Raw genomic sequence first — 19,558 nt, 5'->3', positions numbered from 1 at the left:
ATGACACAGCCAGGCGTCTAGGAATCTAACCAGCCTGCTCTACTGTAACACACAGGTTGGCTGGATATTAGCCAGAAATATTGATTTATTACTCAGTACTGGCCTCTCTATTACAGAGGGCAATACAGTATCACTAACTAACACACAAGAGAATTGCTAGTCTGCAGGGTAATAATAGTCTTTGAGATTAAAATGTTATTCTGTCTCTATTAAAATGACCATATTTAGTAGCTTATTCAACACAGAGATGAATTGACACTACAGTGAAAACAAACATCGGGCTTCAGCTCAGAACCTCCAGACAGGAACTCAGGATGACCTAGCCCTGACCAGTCACACGCACACAAACACCGTACATCAGACTACAGCCATTAGCTGATATGACACCGCCATCTGGTGGAAGTCAGGACAAACAGCAGCCACTCACATACTAGTATTGCTATACCACAGAGTTTCTAAACCCAGAAGCCCAGCATTGCGAGACTTCCGGGAACGTTTGCGAAGCAGACTCGGCAGACCAGACCGGGGTTTGGTGTTTAAGAAGTCAATGAGAAAAGTGAATAAGCATTCCTTAGTTGTTAGATTTCTCCAAATGTAAAGGCACAACCTAGATTCGAGACAATTGTCTTATGTAGCTGAACATGTTATTACTCCGACCTCCTGAAAGTGACAAACTGACACGTTTTCATATTTGTCAAAAACGACTTTATATCGAAGGAGTGCCTTTGATTTGATGGTCTGCGCATGTGCAGTTAGGCGCAAGACGGCGGTTGGACCTGGTGACGTGTTTCTACGCATGAGTTTAGATAGCCAACATCGCCATGACGTCGCCTACAAACGTGATCAGAGATTTCTATTGGAGAAGCAGTTTCTGCATATCTTCATACTAAACCACAGTCATCTGACCAAGAGAAGAGCAAGGCTGAAAATCAATAGTCTCCTACCGGTGCCAGTCTATCTATTTTAGTCAAAGTGTCTGTCTTGTCTTGGCAACAATAAGTAGTGTTGTTGAATGACAAAATAATCTGGCATGGTGCCCCAACTAAAGGAATCTGTTGGATAAAGTTAAGTGAACACAAATGAGCACAGTTTTCACCTGGCACAGTAGTCTAAGGCACTGCATCTCAGTGCTAGAGGCGTCACTACAGATACAGTCTGGATTCAAACCAGGGTATCACAACCGGAAGTGATTGGGAGTCCCATAGGGCGGTGCACAATTGGCCCAGCGTCGTCCGGGTTTGGCCGGTGTAGGCCGTCATTGTAAATAAGAATTTGTTCTTAACTGACTTGCCTAGTTAAATAAAGGTTAAATAAAAAAAGTGTGGCTACTTTACCAGAGTATAAAAAGAACATAGCATGCTAGATAAGCAAGAGAATACTGTATGCACTTCCTCTTTGTCAGCCTTCCTTTGTTACAGAGCTCTGTCCTTTCAGACACAAGAGGCCTATTCTTACACACCGTCTGTCCCCCAGGCTGTGTGTGTGTGTGTGTGTGGTGATAGCAGTGTCTGGTACAGATATCCACCACATCTCAATGCATCTCTTACCACAGATGGACTAGCATCCCCTCTCTCAGAGAACATACAGACATACTGAAAAGAAGGACAACACACACACACACATCTTGCGTCGCATGCCAAGCACTTCCTATTCCCACAGAATGACAGACATTCTCATTCATTCATACAACACCAGGAGCTCTCCTTGATACATTATGGTGATGGCCAGAGTTTCTAGAACATTCAGCACTAGCTCTTCCTCATCACACGGGGTTAATTACTGTACACGGGGTATGGGGTTATTTTCTACATTTACATCTTTCTTTTGACACAAACCCCACCACTGGTGTGCGTGGCCAAAGAGCTCTATTTTCATGTCCTCTGACCATAGCACTGGTTCCAATCCAAGTGGCAATACCCTTTAGCAAGCTCCAGGTGTTTACATTTGTTGGAGGACTTGAAAATAGAGCTCTTTGGCCATCAAGGGTGCCAATACAGTCTTTGGGTAGCTGGGACTCAGGAATACCTGTTTCTGACTGATCTGAGTAGGCGCAAGTTTTTGCGTGTATGTACCTCTGACCTGAGCTGGATTAACACTGCCTGTGCTCAGGAGCATTACTGGACAGAAACATTATGTGTCATACATGTGTCATACTCCAAACACAGAGCTTAAGCTCTCCTCAATATCTAAGAGCAAGCCTGTTGGATGATGCAGACCACCTGAGTACGACAGGATTGTATCATATCCATTACCAGACAAAACATGACCATAAACCCTGACCAAAGAAGACCCTCATATGATTGACAGCTGACATCACTCACCCTGTCTGTCTCCTCCGTGGACTGGTATCCTGACGATAGCACCACGTCGCCTGGCGTCGCGTATCCAGGGTGGTAACCAAGGGAAGGGCTACTTGGTGTGGTGTTGTCCGTGGTGGAGGAGGAGCGTGGGCGGCCGGAATGTTGCTGTGCATCGTAGGTAGGCCGGCGCTGGGGGGCCTGGGGGCTGCCTCTCAGAGGGGGGTCCCGGTCTCCCCCCCCTACTCCGGCCCCTGTCCCGTTTCCCCCTGCCCCCTTACTGCGCCGGCTCTGCAGGCTGGTCCCTCGCCTCATGGTGCCCACAGGGCCGGCACCCTGACCAGCTGGGGGAGCAAGGAGAACACCAGAGGGGGGGGGGGGGGGGGGGGGGGTCAAAGTCAGGACAACGCGTCTGCGTTACTGCTGGAACAGCTGCTTCAGACCCTGGCCCAGGATGCCAATGCTCTCCCGGGCATTCTGGGTAATTTTGGAGAGGGCGTGGTGGTCTGAGTGAGAGGAACAACTCTTGAGGTCTTCGCCCCTCTACGCCCTGACTCCCCTGGGTGCCTCTCACTACCCCCTCGCTGCATATGAGGATGCAGCACTCTCATAGACAGGGGAATAGGGCTGGGACAGGGGAGTCTGTATTGGGGGTGGTCTGGACTAGAGTGGTTGGGAGATAGGATAGGGGGATTGGTAACTTATGAGTAGAATAGAGAGTTGTTATAGTTTACGCTCTCTTTGTCAGACAGGTGGGACTGGGACAGGAGAGTACAGTAATTAACTTCTTGTCTTGCTAAGCGTTCTAACTAGATTTAGTAGAGTCGTGTAGAGTAGGGTAGGGTAGAGTAGGGTAGGGTAGAGTAGAGTAGAGTAGGGTGGAGTGGAGTAGGGTAGGGTGGAGTAGGGTAGGGTGGAGTAGGGTAGAGCGGAGTAGGGTAGAGTAGGATAGAGTTGTGTATAGTAGGGTAAAGTAAGGTAGGATAGGATAGAGTAGGGTAGATTTGGGGAAACAGGTAGCCTAGTGGTTAGAGCGTTGGGCCAGTAACCAAAAGGTTGCTGGATCGAATCCCCGAGCTGACAAGGTAAAAATCTGTCATTCTGCCCTTGAACAACGGAGTTAACCCACTGTTCCCCGGTAGGCCGTCATTGTAAATAAGAATTTGTTCTTAACTGACTTGCCTAGTTCAATTTAAAGTAGGGTGTTTGTTTTTGGGTTCACTCTCTGTCAGACAGGACAGGATGGGGTGGGACAGGAGAGGTCAAAGTCCAGCGGCGAGCAATGGGAGTCCATAAGGGTGCATGAATCTGCCAATCAGCTCAAAGATGATGCTCGTCTAGTAGTCTACCACAGAAAGAGAGGAAATGGGTTATGAGGTGGGTGGAAATAAGGGACGGACAAAAGGAAGTACACAGGAAGAAGCTGTTCTAGAACAGACAATGCTTGAAGTTGCCTGTGGACTTGACCCTGGGCCAGATATAGGGGACAACTTCTATTAACACCACAGACACACACACACAGGCTATGGGTTAGTTAGGGGAAGGGGATAGGAGAAAGAAACAAAAGAGAGAAATAAGTCAAAAGACCCACCTAACATCAGCCCAAAGCTGCCTAGCCTGACTCAGTGTCCAAGATCACCTGTAGAGAGAGAGAGAGAGAGAGAGCGAGAGAGAGAGAGAGAGTGTGAGTGTGAGAGAGAGCGAGCGAGAAAGAGAGAGAGGGAGACAGAGGGATAGAGACTAATAAACATCTACTTAATCTATATACAATCAAATATCACACCCAAGTATTGCGTGTGTGGGTGTGTATTGCGTGTGTGGGTGTGTATTGCGTGTGCTGTGTGCTGTTGGACTCTCTAAGAGGTAATTTGGCGTCACTAAACAGATCCTTCTGCTTACTGTGACAGTGGTGTCTGGAGAGAATGACTTCCTCAAAAAAATCAACAACCCATAGCAACACAGGCTCACTATACAAACTCACCTAACCTGCAACAGCCCAAACAAACCCGACCCACATGAATTCCTATGAGGCTGAGGAGCGACAGTAATGGCATTAGACACACATCCCTGGTGTGAAGAGAAGGCAGCTTGTCAAACACAGTGACTATTGGCACTGAGGGTAGGTAAACAAGGCAAAGTCAAGAACATTCTGAGGTCTGGGGAGTGACTGTTAAACATACAAACTATACTGAACAAAAATATAAAACGCAACACGCAACAATTTCAACTATTTTACTGAGTTACAGTTCATAAGGAAATCAGTCAATTTAAATCAATTAATTTGGCCCTAATCTATGGATTTCACAGGCATGGGCGTATCCATGGGGGAGCCAAGCCCAGCAGGCTATTGGCTTTTTACAGATATAAATACTCCTCGGCACCCCCTCAGACGATCCAGCAGATGAAGAAACTGGATGTGGAGGTCCTGGGCTGGCGTGATCTGAAGTTGTGAGGCCGGTTGGACATACTGCCAAATTCTCTAAAACGATGATGGTAGAGAAATTAAAATTCAATTCTCTGGCAACAGCTCTGGTGGACATTCTTGCAGTCAATCTGTGGTATACTGCTCAAAAAAATAAAGGGAACACTTAAACAACACATCCTAGATCTGAATGAAAGAAATAATCTTAAATACTTTTTTCTTTACATAGTTGAATGTGCTGACGACAAAATCACACAAAAAAATAATCTATGGAAATCCAATTTATCAACCCATGGAGGTCTGGATTTGGAGTCACACTCAAAATTAAAGTGGAAAACCACACTACAGGCTGATCCAACTTTGATGTAATGTCCTTAAAACAAGTCAAAATGAGGCTCAGTAGTGTGTGTGGCCTCCACGTGCCTGTATGACCTCCCTACAATGCCTGGGCATGCTCCTGATGAGGTGGCGGATGGTCTCCTGAGGGATCTCCTCCCAGACCTGGACTAAAGCATCCGCCAACTCCTGGACAGTCTGTGGTGCAACGTGGCGTTGGTGGATGGAGCGAGACATGTCGTCCCAGATGTGCTCAATTGGATTCAGGTCTGGGGAACGGGCGGGCCAGTCCATAGCATCAATGCCTTCCTCTTGCAGGAACTGCTGACACACTCCAGCCACATGAGGTCTAGCGTTGTCTTGCATTAGGAGGAACCCAGGGCCAACCGCACCAGCATATGGTCTCACAAGGGGTCTGAGGATCTCATCTCAGTACCTAATGGCAGTCAGGCTACCTCTGGCGAGCACATGGAGGGCTGTGCGTCCCCCCAAAGAAATGCCACCGCCAAACCGGTCATGCTGGAGGATGTTGCAGGCAGCAGAACGTTCTCCACAGCGTCTCCAGACTCTGTCACGTCTGTCACATGTGCTCAGTGTGAACCTGCTTTCATCTGTGAAGAGCACAGGGCGCAAGTGGCGAATTTGGCAATCTTGGTGTTCTCTGGCAAATGCCAAACGTCCTGCACGGTGTTGGGCTGTAAGCACAACCCCCACCTGTGGACGTCGGCCCCTCATACCACCCTCATGGAGTCTGTTTCTGACCGTTTGAGCAGACACATGCACATTTGTGGCCTGCTGGAGGTCATTTTGCAGGGCTCTGGCAGTGCTTCTCCTGCTCCTCCTTGCACAAAGGCGGAGGTAGCGGTCCTGCTGCTGGGTTTTTGCCCTCCTACGGCCTCCTCCACGTCCCATGATGTACTGGCCTGTCTCCTGGTAGCGCCTCCATGCTCTGGACACTACGCTGACAGACACAGCAAACCTTCTTGCCACAGCTCACATTGATGTGCCATCCTGGATGAGCTGCACTACCTGAGCCACTTGTGTGGGTTGTAGACTCCGTCTCATGCTACCACTAGAGTGAAAGCACCGCCAGCATTCAAAAGTGACCACAACATCAGCCAGGAAGCATAACAACTGAGAAGTGGTCTGTGGTCCCCACCTGCAGAACCACTCCTTTATTGGGGGTGTCTTGATAATTGCCTATAATTTCCACCTGTTGTCTATTCCATTTGCACAACAGCATGTGAAATGTATTGTCAATCAGTGTTGCTTCCTAAGTGGACAGTTTGATTTCACAGAAGTGTGATTGACTTGGAGTTACATTGTGTTGTTTAAGTGTTCCCTTTATTTTTTTGAGCAGTGTATTTTGTTGTGACAAAACGGCACATTTTAGAGTCGCCTTTTATTGTCCCAGGCACAAGGTTCACCTATGTAATGAGCATTCTGTTTAATCAGCTTCTTGATATGCCACGCCCGTCAGGTGGATGGATTATCTTGGCAAAGGAGAAATGCTCACTAACAGGGATATAAACAAATTTGTGGTCAAAATTTGAGATAAATAAGCTTTTTGTGCATGTGGAACATTTCTGGAATCTTTCATTTCAGTTCATGAAACATGGGACCAACACTTTACAAGTTGAGTTTATATTTTTGTTCAGTATAAATTCCAGCAGCTGCACAGTCATAAGAGTCTACTATATCACACATACACAACAACGCAGGGCACACAAACACAGACAGACAGAGAGAGAGACAGAGAATGCAATCTACACAAATGCAGCAGTGAAAATCTGGGCCCACGTCAAAGCCAGTTAGCACAGTCAGCTGTTCAGTTTCACAAAGGGCCCAGAGAGAGGAGAGAGCAGCATACGGCACAGTGACGCACACTACAGCCACACTGTCACATTCACACAGCCACACTGTCACATTCACACAGCCACACTGTCACATTCACACTCACGTAGCCACATTCACACAGCCACACTGGTTTTCCCACACCAACACTGACACACTGTCAATATTCACACAGCCACACTGACATTCACACACCAACACAGCCACACTCACACAGCCACACTGTCACATTCACACTGTCAATATTCACACACCAACACTGACATACACAGCCACACTGACACACTCACGCAGCCACACTCACGCAGCGACACTGACACATTCACACTGTCACATTCACGCAGCCACATTCACGCAGCCACGCAGCCACATTCACGCAGCCACGCAGCCACATTCACGCAGCCACACTGCCACATTCACGCAGCCACACTGCCACATTCACGCAGCCACATTCACACGGACACATTCACACAGCAACCCTGACATTCACACAGCAACCCTGACATTCACACAGCAACCCAGTGTGTATTTTCTGTTTTGGAGAAAGAGGTGGAATTTTTATCTGGTCTTCACCGTGCAAGCGGACCCCCCGTCTCTCAATACAAAAACCTCAGATCATGTAAAATGAAGTCTAAGCTACAAATATATGCGAATATGAAAAAATCTTGAGTTTCTGCATTTTCTGATAATTGACGTTACAGAATAAAATAAATTATATTACTTTTTTCAAGAAATTATAAAACAGTTAAGCAAACCTGTTGGTAAGCTTTTAAATGATAAACTCAAGCGTTAATATTTTCCAGTGATGAAGATATGGACGTCTCATAGTATGGTGGGGTATGCAAAATGGGTCAACTTTGAGCCCCTTTACCTCTTGAATGTTTTTGCACTTCTACAATGGGAAAATATGTATTGAAGGTTTTGTTCAAATCAAAAAGGGTGCGGTCATAAAGTGATTGAATTCCAATGGACTTACCCTATTACAAAATCAAATGAAATGTGCGCATCACTCGCCAGATGGACCGTTGAGTGACATGACAGTGCTGCTCTGTTCTATCCTGGTCTGACCCTGACCCTCAGAGCAGGTGCTGCTGGAGTCACAGAAAGGGACTTGGTAAACTAGAGGCTACAGCCAACACATGATACATCCACTACGGCACAAATCATTCACATAGGCCTATACGACACACACCCACACACATTGATGATTAAACAGACAACAGGTGTCAGAGCCTGTGTTGGCAGTGCAGCCATGATGAGTCAGCACATTTCTCAGAATCACTGTGGCCCAGTCAAAAGTGAAACAGTAACGACCACGAGGACATTGGCCCTTCTGGAAGCCCCTGACACACACACACACACACACACACACACACGACCTGTGCTCTAACTGCAGGTCAGTCCATTCATTGGCCATGTCAGTCTTCCTGTTGCTGATACCATTGTCTCCGCACGGCCAACTAAATCCAGATGAAGAGATGGAGTCAGCTCAGCCTTGCTGACCAGGCAGACAGGCATGCCATCTCACTGTAAGCCTGGTTCAAATCTAATAAATAAATTCACTTAAAAAAAGAAACATTGATAGGATCACTGCTGGTTATGTAAGTTTGACTTGTCGTCAACCGTTACTCAGACTGTTAACCGTGACAGCCTCGGTTCTATGACCATGATACTGTATGTGGACTCAATGGCCTTCTGCATTGACACTTTTAACACTAACTCTTTTGAATCATAACATACGCTGCTGCTACTGTTTATTATCGATCCTGTCACTTTATCCCTACCTGTATGTACATATCTACCTCAATTACCCCATACCGCTGCACATCGACTCGGTACTGGTACACTGTGTATATAGTCAAATTATCATGATTCATTGTCTAGTTATTCCTTGTGTTATTATTATTTTTTTTATTATTTTTTGGGAAGGGCCCGTAAGTAAGCATTTCACTGTTAGTCTACACCAGTTGTTTATGAAGCGTGTAACAACTACAATTTGATTGATTTGGCAGCAATATTGTGTCTACTATTTAGAGTGTTCCATTAACTGAATTAAAAAATGTCCATCCTAACCCAGTTAGGCTAAGTAGTTCAGCTGTCTTTTGGTTGGTCAATCTGGACCCTTAGTTGTTGCACTGAGGCCCACATACTGTTGGTCATTGTTGAACCTATAGATTCAATCCAAAGAGATCCCAGTAGCCTTAAACAGGCCCATACAGTTCACATGGAACAGGCTCCCCTTTGTTCTGCTTAGAGAAACACAGAGCCCTATCTCTGGCCTTTGTGCCCTGTTTCTTTCACTGACACACACACACACACACATCAATAAAAGAGGAATTAGGCCAGAGAGTTCTGGCAGTGATGCTTTTCAGAGAGAGAGAGACAGACAGGGAGTGATAGAGTGTGTGTGCTCTCTGACTGATAATGGAGCACATCTCATTCTGCAGCCCCATGACAGCACAGGAAGCATGAACAATCGTTATTGTATCTGTTTATGTTGTGTGTGTGTGTGGGGGGGGGGGGGAGAAGGTCAGAGAGAGAGCAGCAGAGAGAGAGCAGGAGATAAAGAGAAAGCAGAAAATAGAGAGAGCGAGGTAAGAGAAAGGAACAGTTGAGACCGTCAGTTTTGACACTGAGGGGATGCCTCACACAAGCTGCAGAAAGTGTGATAAGTGCTAGAATTGCTGGATGTGCGTGGTGTGTTTGTGTGTCTCAGCAGGATTAAAAGCAGCCAATAGACCAGAGAGTGTTCTAGCTACACTGGTTTTAACCTGAGAGTTTAGAGCTGATACAGTGGCTTCAGAAAATACACCTTGGCTTTTTCCACATTTTGTTGTGTTACATCCTGAATTTAAAATGAAATTTAGATTTTGTGTCACTGGCCGACTTACACACAATACCCCATAATGTCAAAGTGGAATTATGTTTTTAGAAATGTTTACAAATGAATTAAATATGAAAAGCTGAAATGTCTTGAGTCAATAACTATTCAACCCCTTTGTTAAGGCAAGCCTAAATAAGTTCAGGAGTAAAAAATATGCTTAACAAGGCACATAATAGTGTTTAATAGGATTTTTGAATGACTACCTCATCTCTGTAACCAACACATACAGATAATTGTAAGTTCCCTCAGTCAAGCAGTGAATTTCAAAAACGGATTCAACCACAAAGACCAGGGAGGTTTTCCAATGCCTCGCAAAGAAGCGCACCTATTGGAGAAAAACACACAAAAACACAGACATTGAATATCCCTTTGAGCATAGTGAAGTTATACATTTATTAAATACACACATTCACTAAAAGGATATAGGCATCCTTTCTAACTCAGTTGCCGGAGAGGATGGATCAACAACAGCGTAGTTAATACACAATACTAACCTAATTGACAGAGCAAAAAGAAGGAAGCCTGTACAGAAAATAAATATTCTAAAACATAACATCCTGTTTGAAACAAGGCACTAAAGTAACAGTGCAAAAATTTGGCTAAGAAATTTACTTTATGTCCTGAAAACAAAGTGTTATGTTTGGGGCAAATGCAACACATCAATGAGCACCACCCTTTTTAATTTCAAGCATGGTGATAACTACAGTTGAAGTTGGAAATTTACATACACCTTAGCCAAATACATTTAAAGTCAGTTTTTCCACAATTCCTGACATTTAATCCCAGTGAAAATTCCCTGTCTTAGGTCAGTTAGGATCACCACTTTATTTTAAGAATGTGAAATGTCAGAATAGTAGTAGAGAAAATGAATATTTCAGCTTTTATTTCTTGCATCACATTCCCAGTGGGTCAGAAGTTTACATACACAATTACTATTTGGTAGCATTGCCTTTAAATTGTTTAACTTGGGTCAAACGTTTAGGGTAGCCTTCCACAAGCTTCCCACAATAAGTTGGGTGAATTTTGGCCCATTCCTCCTGACAGAACTGGTGTAACTGAGTCAGGTTTGTAGGCCTCCTTGCTTGCACACGCTTATTCAGTTCTGCCAAATAATTTTCTATAGGATTGAGGTCAGGGTTTTGTGATGGCCACTCCAATACCTTGACTTTGTTGTCCTTAAGCCATTTTGCCACAACTTTGGAAGTATGCTTGGGGTCATTGTCCATTTGGAAGACCCAATTGCGACCAAGCTTTAACTTCCTGACTGATGTCTTGAGATGTTGCTTCAAGATATCCACATCATTTTCCTCCTCATGACGCCATCCATTTTGTGAAGTCCACCAGTCCCTCCTGCAGCAAAGCACCCCCACAATATGATGCGGCCATACCCGTGCTTCACGGTTGGGATGGTGTTCTTCGGCTTGCAAGCCTCCGCTATGTTTGGAGGAAAAACGGGATGGTCATTATGGCCAAACAGTTCTATTTTTGTTTCATCAGACCAGAGGACATTTCTCCAAAAAGTACAATCTTTGTCCCCATGTGCAGCTGCAAACCCGTAGTCTGGCTTTTTTATTGTGGTTTTGGAGCAGTGGCTTCTTCCTTGCTGAGCGGCATTTCAGGTTATGTCGATATAGGACTCGTTTTACTGTGGATATAGATCCTTTGTACCCGTTTCCTCCAGCATCTTCACAAGGTCCTTTGCTGTTGTTCTGAGATTGATTTGCACTTTTTGCATCAAAGTACATTTATCTCTAGGAGACGGAACGTGTCTCCTTCCTGAGCACTTTGACGGCTGCGTGGTCCCATGGTGTTTATACTTGCGTACTAATGTTTGTACAGATGAACGTGGTACCTTCAGGCGTTTTGAAATTGTTCCCAAGGATGAGCCAGACTTGTGGAGGTCTACAATTTTTTTTTCTGACGTCTTGGCTGATTTTTTTTTATTTTCCCATGATGTCAAGCAAAGAGGCACTGAGTTTGAAGGTAGGCCTTGAAATACATCCACAGGTACACCTCCAATTGACTCAAATTATGTCAATTTGCCTATCAGAAGCTTATAAAGCCATGACATTTTCTGGAATTTTCCAAGCTGTTTAAAGCCACAGTCAACTTAGTGTATGTAAACTTCTGACCCACTGGAATTGTGATGCAGTGAATTATAAGTGAAATAATCTGTAAACAATTGTTGGAAAAATTACTTGTGTCATGCACAAAGTAGATGTCCTAACCAACTTGCCAAAACCATAGTTTGTTAAGAAGACATTTGTAGAGTGGTTGAAAAACGAGTTAATGACTTCAACCTAAGTGTATGTAAACTTCCGACTTCAACTGTACATCATTTTCAAATCAAATCATATTTTACTTGTCACATACGCTGAATACAACAGTGAAACCTTAGTGAAATGCTTACTTACAAGCCCTTAACTGACAGTGCAAGTGCAGTGCAAGAAAATAATGTAGAAAATATTTTCTAAATAAAATTAAGTTAAAATAAAATGTAACCCTGTAGAATTACATAATAACGAGGCTATATACAGGGGGCACCGGTACTGAGTAAATGTGCGGGGGTACAGATTAATCGAGGTAATTTGCGCATGTAGGTAGAGAGAAAGTGACGATGCATAGATGATAAACAGCAAGTAGCAGCAGAGTAAAAACAAAGGGGGGGACCTAGACTTGGCGCTCCGGTACCGCTTGCCATGCGGTAGCAGAGAGAACAGTCTATGACTTGGGTGACTGGAATCTTTGACAATTTTTTGGGCCTTCCTCTGACACCACCTGGTATATAGGTCCTGAATGGCAGGAAGCTTGGCCCCAGTGATGTATTGGGCATTACCCTCTGTAGCACCTTACGGTCAGATGCCAAGCAGTTTCCATACCAGGTGGTGATGCAACCGATCAGGATGCTCTCGATTGTGCAGCTGTATAACTTTTTGAGGATCTGGAGATCCATGCCAAATCGTTTCAGTCTCCTGAGGGGTGAAGGTGTTGTGTTGCCCTCTTCACAACTGTCTTGGTGTGTATGGACCATGACAGTTTGTTGGTGTTGTGGACACTAAGGAACTTCAAACTATCGACTTGCTTCACTTCAGTCCCATCGATGTAAATGGGGGCCTGTTCGGCCCTCCTTTTCCTGTAGTCCACAATCTCCTTTGTCTTGCTCACATTGAGGGAGAGGTTGTTGGCCTGGCCCCACACTGACAGGTCTTTGACCTCCTCCCTATAGGCTGTCTCATCATTGTCGGTGATCAGACCTACCACTGTTGTGTCATCAGCAAACTTAATGATGGTGTTGGAGTCATACTTGGCCACGCAGTCGTGGGTGAACAGGGAGTACAGGAGGGGACTAAGCATGCACCCCTGAGGGGCCCCAGTGTTGAGGATCAGCGTGGCAGATGCGTTGTTGCCTACCCTTACCACCTGGGGGCGGTCCGTCAGGAAGTCCAAGATCCAGTTGCAGAGGGAGGTGTTTAGTCCCAGGGTCCTTAGCTTAGTGATGAGCTTTGTGGGCACCATGGTGTTGAACGCTGAGTTGTAGTCAATGAACAGTATTCTCACATAGGTGTTCCTTTTGTCAAGGTGGGAAAGGGCAGTATGGAGTGCGATTGAGATTGTGTCATTTGTGGATCTGTTGGAGCGGTATGCGAATTGGAGTGGGTCTAGGGTTTCCGGGATGATGGTGCTGATGTGAGCCATGACCAGCCTTTCAAAGCACTTCATGGCTACCGACGGGAGTGCTAAGGGGCAGTAGTCATTTAGGCAGGTTAATTTCACATTTTTGGGCACAAGGACTATGGTGGTCTGCTTGAAACATGTGGGTATTACAGACTCGGTCAGAGAGAGGTTGAAAATGTCAGTGAAGACACTTGCCAGTTGGTCCAGGCATGCTCTGAGTACACGCACTCGTAATCCATCTGGCCTCGCGGCTTTGTGAATGTTGACCTGTTTAAAGGTCTTGCTCACATCGGAACAGCTGATGCTCTCATGCATGCTTCCTTGTTGCTCGCCTCGAAGCGAGCATAAAAGGCATTTCTCTTGCCTGGTAGACTCGTGTCACTGGGAAGCTCATGGCTGGGTTCCCCTTTGTAGTCCGTAGTATGCAAGGTCTGCCACATCCGACGAACATCAGAGCTGGTGTAGTAAGATTCAATCTTAGTCTTGTATTGACACTTTGCCTTTTTGATGGTTTGTTTGAGGGCATAGCAGGATTTCTTATAAGCGTCCAGATTAGTGCCCCGCTCCTTGAAAGCGGCATCTCTAGCCTATAGCTTGGTGTGGATGTTGCCTGTAATCCATGGCTTCTGGTTGGGATATGTACGTACGGTCACTGTGGGGACGACGTCCTCCATGCATTTATTGATGAAGCCGGTGACTGAGGTGGTATACTCCTCAATGCCATTGGATGAATCATGGAACATATTCCAGTCTGTGCTAGCGAAACAGTCCTGTAGCGTAACATCTGTGTCATCGGACCACTTCCGTATTGAGCAAGTCACTGGCACTTCCTGCTTTAGTTTTTGCTTGTTAGAAGGAATCAGGAGGATAAAGTTATGGTCAGATTTGCCAAATGGAGGGCGAGGGAGAGCTTTATATGCATCTCTGTGTGTGGAGTAAAGGGGGTATAGAATTTATTTTCCTCTGGCTGCACATGTGACATGCTGGTAGAAATGAGGTCAAACAGATTTAAGTTTGCCTGAATTAAAGTCCCCGGGCCCCTGGGAGCGCCGCTTCTGGATGAGCATTTTCTTGTTTGCTTATGGCCTTATACAGCTCGTTGAGTGCGGTCTTAGTACCAGCATCGGTTTGTGGTGGTATGTAGACAGCTACGAATAATATAGATGAGAACTCTTGGTAGATAGTGTGGTCTACAGCTTATCATGAGGTATACAGCTTATCATGAGGTACTCTACCTAAGGCGAGCAATAACTCAAGAATTCTTTAAAATTAGACATTGCGCACCGGCAGTTGACAAATATTTATGGGTATGCTTGTAGGATTTTTTAGGATAAAAGAAACGGAATAGAGATAAGCACAGGCAAAACCTAGAGGAAAACCTGGCTCAGTCTGTTTCCAACAGACACTGGGAGACAAATTCACGTTTCAGCAGGACAGTAACCTAAAACACTGGAGTTGCTTACCAAGACGACATTATGGGGTAGTGTGTGTAGATGGGTGAAATCTATTTAATCCATTTTGAATTAATGATATAACAGAACAAAATGTGGAATAAGTCAAGGGGTATGTATACTTTCTGAAGGCACTGTAGGTGAATTGTGGGGGTTGGTGGTGAATGGGTAGGTAACGGGTATCCTCCTGATAACACCAGGTATGACGCCCTATCCTGATATATGAAACCTACAGGGAACCTTTACTGCCAAGTCTATAACTTTCCAGGAACAAGACGAACCAGAATACACATGCACACATACAATCGCACACGCACGCACACACACAAACCAACGTATGAGAAAAGAGGTGCAGTAAGCGGAGAAATGCCAGAGCTTCAGTTATACCTGGGGGGCTGGGACACAGCTATGTGGTCTCCCTGAAGAGTTGTCAGGCAGACAGTACATTGTCACTGTTTGAGGATCTACGGTTGGTTTGTATTTGTTCTGGCAGAGTGTATGCCAAACATGTCATAGAGCTCTTAGTTAAACAGTGACATGAGCTCCACAACATCCCTTTAACGTTGAAACATATCCTCTTAGATTAATATCAAAAACAGTTGTCTCAGCAGAACTGGACAGGAGCAGCATTCACTGTGACACTCAGGACATACTGCTGGTCAACAGCTTTGATGTTAAGCACACACACACACACACACACCTCTCTCCAATGCAAATTAACCTAGTTTCCAGGGGGAGCGTTGAGAGTTGTTTAAGGAACACTGAGGGGTCAATGGTAAAGGCTGCAGTGAACATACGTTATTCAATAGGGGGTGAAAGAATTGACACTGCACCCTGTTAAAACTTCTTAGGGATAGGCGTTCCGTCAACGGGACAGTTGTAAATCATGCAGTGCCTTGTGTCCCGATCGCAGATTTTAGAGGCTGAAAGCTTAAATTCTTGTTAATATAACTGCACTGTCCAATTTACAGTAGCTATTACTGTGAAGAAATGCCATGCTATTGTTTGAGGAGAGCTCCTAACAACAAAAGTTTTTTTCACCGCAATAGCTTTGATAAATTCACCTCTGAAGGTGAAATCTGTACTTACATTCTGAAATCTTGCTCTGATTTATCATCCAAAGGGTCCCAGAGATAACATGAAGTGTCATTTTGTTAGATAAAATCTTTTTTCAAATCCTAAAAAAGGTCCATACAGCATGCACGATCGATTTTGTATTTCCACTTGTTCAATTTGCAAAGAAAGGAATCGTGAAAATCTAACCCAAAACGTTTCAACCAGTCAAATGACGTTCGTCTGTATTCCTCAGAGATCCTAGAACGTAACCAGACTTCACTATATCATTAGGGGTGTAGTATATCCTATAGGACACCAAATTTGGTCAGAGAGCGACGCCTTTATGGCACGCCAATGACGCGGCCGGTCTTAATTTGATCGACTGTATCTTTGTCAAACAAAGCTAGCTAGATAGCCAATGGGTTGGGCTTTACAGGAGTATGCGGAAACCCTGTATATGTCGCAGAATGTAGCTGCCAACCTTTTGCGACAGCATGCCTTTTCCTTTTGGACAAAACTTAAGAATATTCAGAGTTATGAAGTTATGAAAACTGGTTGTTTTGCAAATGTTGAACTTATAATATGGCTACTAATACTGGAAAAGCTAAATCAAAGTCGAAGTATACAGATTTGATGATATTCTTGCAGAAAAATGTAATATGAATGCAAATGTCTTCTTCACGATTCGACCAAATATACCTGGGTGACTTCACACTAAATGTCATGGTGATCGCTCATACTTCAGGTTATTAGTCTGAAACTTTGCACTTACACTGCTGCAATCTTGTGGACACCATCGGAATTACAACCAGAATGATGGCTAGAACTGGGACCTCTCTGTTGCATTTCAAAGATGGTGTTAGAAAAAAAACTGGTTGGCTTTTTCTTTGTATTTTCTTCTACCAGATCTATTGTGTTATATTCTCCTACATTCAATTCACATTTCCACAAACTTCAACATGTTCCCTTTCAAATGGTACCAAGAATATGCATATCCTTTCTTCAGGGCCTGAGCTACAGGCAGTTAGATTTGGGTATGTCATTTTAGGCGAAAATTGAAAAAAAAAGGTGGCTATCCCTATTAAAGGGGAACTGCACCGGCTGATTTGACCTTGTTTTTAAGCTTGCTCCTCAAGAAATGCTGGTGGCCATGACAGAAGCCAAACACGAGTTGGCTTGGAGTGTGGTTTGATGTGGGTGTTTCTTGGGTGTGTCCTTGCCACCACCAAGACACACCCGTGTGTCAGAACCTTTCCCACAGCCATTTCCTCCCACTCTATCACAACAAACAAATCTTCTAAAGATTGAGTTAAATAACTACAGGCAGTATGGTGAGATGATGGAGGAAGCTTTGAATAGGTTAGTAGCCTACAGTGTAAAATGAGAAGAATGCAATTCCTGAATTTGTCGATTTTCTAAAAATGGGGTTTCCAACAATTTATAGCATTAAAAAATGAAACATATCGCAAGCGCCTCATTTTTTTCTAGCTTGAAAGTTTTGATAACTTTCAAATTTAGTAACAGGTCCGTATAGAATAAACACCCTTTACATAATACCATAGGAGCAGTGTTATGCTAATATAACAATGCCGATACAAATATTGTGCCTATCTGTATTTTTCTGGTGGTAATGGGGCTGGCTACCTTGGCAAACATGTCACGAGTGGTCATACCTTCCTGTGTGGTGTCTTGTATACAACAGGAACTCCCTAATCCTGGTGCAGAATACACAGGGTTTCTCCCTCCCAATTCAATTCCATAATAAAAAAAAGACAATACAAGTAAAAGTTGTGTTCAGTAACATTTTAATGCCGAGTGCCAAGTCTCTCTCCATTCAAAGACATCAGTATCAAGCCTAACTGTCAGTCTGGATTTCATCACATCATCTCACAAGTCTCCATGTGTTGGCTCGATACATGTCGAGTGCCTGGTCTCTCTGCATCGAATGCATCTGTGAACACAGTCACTGTTCTATTACAAATGGCAGTTAGGAAACTGGACATCTCTCGAACAACTGCAACTTGTAAGGTGGTGTTGACCGGGAGGGCTTGTGACAGGACGATATAATAGATAGCCAAGTGAGAAATTGCATTTTATTCTAAAGACAGAACAAAGCTTTTTACTAATGCACTTCACAACTAGTTGTATCTGCGTCGCTGGGGAATTAGCCTACTAGGTTATCAAGCTGGGTATTTTTTATAGAACTTTGCAAATATGCACTGGGTGTACAAAACACCTTCCTAATATTGAGTTGCGCCTCCGCTTTTGCCCTCAGAACAGACTCAATTCATAGAGGCATGAACTCTACAAGGTGTTGAAAGCATTCCATAGGGATGCTGGCCCATGTTGACTACAATGCTTCCCACAGGTGTGTGAAGTTTTTCTGGATGTCCTTTGGGTGTTGGACCATTCTTGATACACACAAGAAACTGTTGAGTGTGAAAAACCCAGCAGCGTTGCAGTTCTTGACACACTCAAGCCAGTGCACCTGGCATCCACTACCATACCCCGTTCAAAGGCACTTAAATGTTTTGTCTTGCCCATTGATCCTCTGAATGGCACACATACGCAATCCAACGAACACCAACCACCTATTCTGCGTGATAGGGTCCTTCGGCAGGGCATACAAACCATTGTTGGTCAATCCGTATAGGGCTTTTCAGTCTCAAGCGGCCGTGATCCTTTGAACGCGTTGGGGGCAATGAAACAACGGAGTCCTATTCAATGAAGAGAAGCGAAGTGGGCGGAGGGCTGTTTTGCATGTGGAGCTTGACAAAAGGAGGCATGATTTGTTGACATAATTGTAATCCAAACCCAACCTTAATTTACTCATTGTGAAGAACTGAGGTTCCAAACTTCGTTTTAGACGAGACTGGAGTTATGACCAAAATGATCCTATTTACACTTTGTAGTCAATGTTGACAGTAGAATAAATGTTTGACTCATATCGATGCCACATGGGCCGTTTTCAATGGGATTAGTTGATTTTTAGGGGTAGTCACTCTTTAAAATACATTAATTAGCCTGTTTAGTGGCTATGCCTACCTGATATCATGATTACTAGTTAGCTAGCTATGCTGAACTTGAACGACTGTTATCCAGGGTGTGTTCGTAAATTCACTCTGGCTATCTACTTCGATTTCAGAGCACTCTGGTCTGTGTATGCCAAAGTGCAGAATCCCTGATGAATGTACGAGCATGCAACACCCGCTGAATATGAACTGTATCAGTAAATGTCAGCAAATAAAGTAATTACATTGTTACAAGCAGCACAGTTAGTCACGAATGCTCTAGATAATATGTTAACAGCCTAACCAGCTCTGCAAGGGCGAGTAAAATGGCCAGAGTGAGGTGTTCTCTCATTTGTGTCTGGAAGTAGCTAGCAAGCTAGCCAACTTTATCCAGTTAGGTTGGGAGGTTGGGTGCTTGACTGCCATTGTGAAGAATGCTCAGATCAACCCTACTCCTCGGCCAGAGTGTCCAGCGTCAATAGAGCAGTGGGTCTAAATTCACGAACAGACAATCTGACAACACTCTGAATTTAGGAATGACCCAGAGCACACTGGAGGTAATTTATGACCGG

At 44.5% G+C, this 19,558-nt stretch overlaps 1 protein-coding gene across 3 annotated transcripts in view; it reads right to left on the bottom strand.

Annotated features, from left to right (window-relative positions):
• Nucleotides 1–19,558, bottom strand: part of LOC106566626 (transmembrane and coiled-coil domains protein 1) — a 109,295-nt gene that overhangs the window by 74,465 nt on the left and 15,272 nt on the right. For 2 of the 3 annotated variants that reach the window (XM_014134825.3, XM_014134826.3), the window contains 2 exons: nucleotides 3,889–3,936; nucleotides 2,322–2,641 (listed from right to left, as the gene is read on the bottom strand). In XM_014134825.3, coding sequence (XP_013990300.1) covers nucleotides 2,322–2,641; nucleotides 3,889–3,895 — 327 coding nt within the window. In that variant the 5' untranslated portion in view covers nucleotides 3,896–3,936. Of the gene's footprint in view, nucleotides 1–2,321; nucleotides 2,642–3,888; nucleotides 3,937–7,885; nucleotides 8,002–19,558 lie in introns of those variants that run through there. The other variant, XM_014134829.3, reaches the window with a different exon arrangement.

The sequence above is a fragment of the Salmo salar genome, chromosome 13 (genome assembly GCF_965601325.2).
Source record: "Salmo salar chromosome 13, fSalSal1, whole genome shotgun sequence".
Classification (NCBI taxonomy): domain Eukaryota; kingdom Metazoa; phylum Chordata; class Actinopteri; order Salmoniformes; family Salmonidae; genus Salmo; species Salmo salar.
The sequence above is the reverse complement of the archived record's forward strand: the minus strand, read 5'-3'. Positions and strand labels throughout refer to the sequence as shown.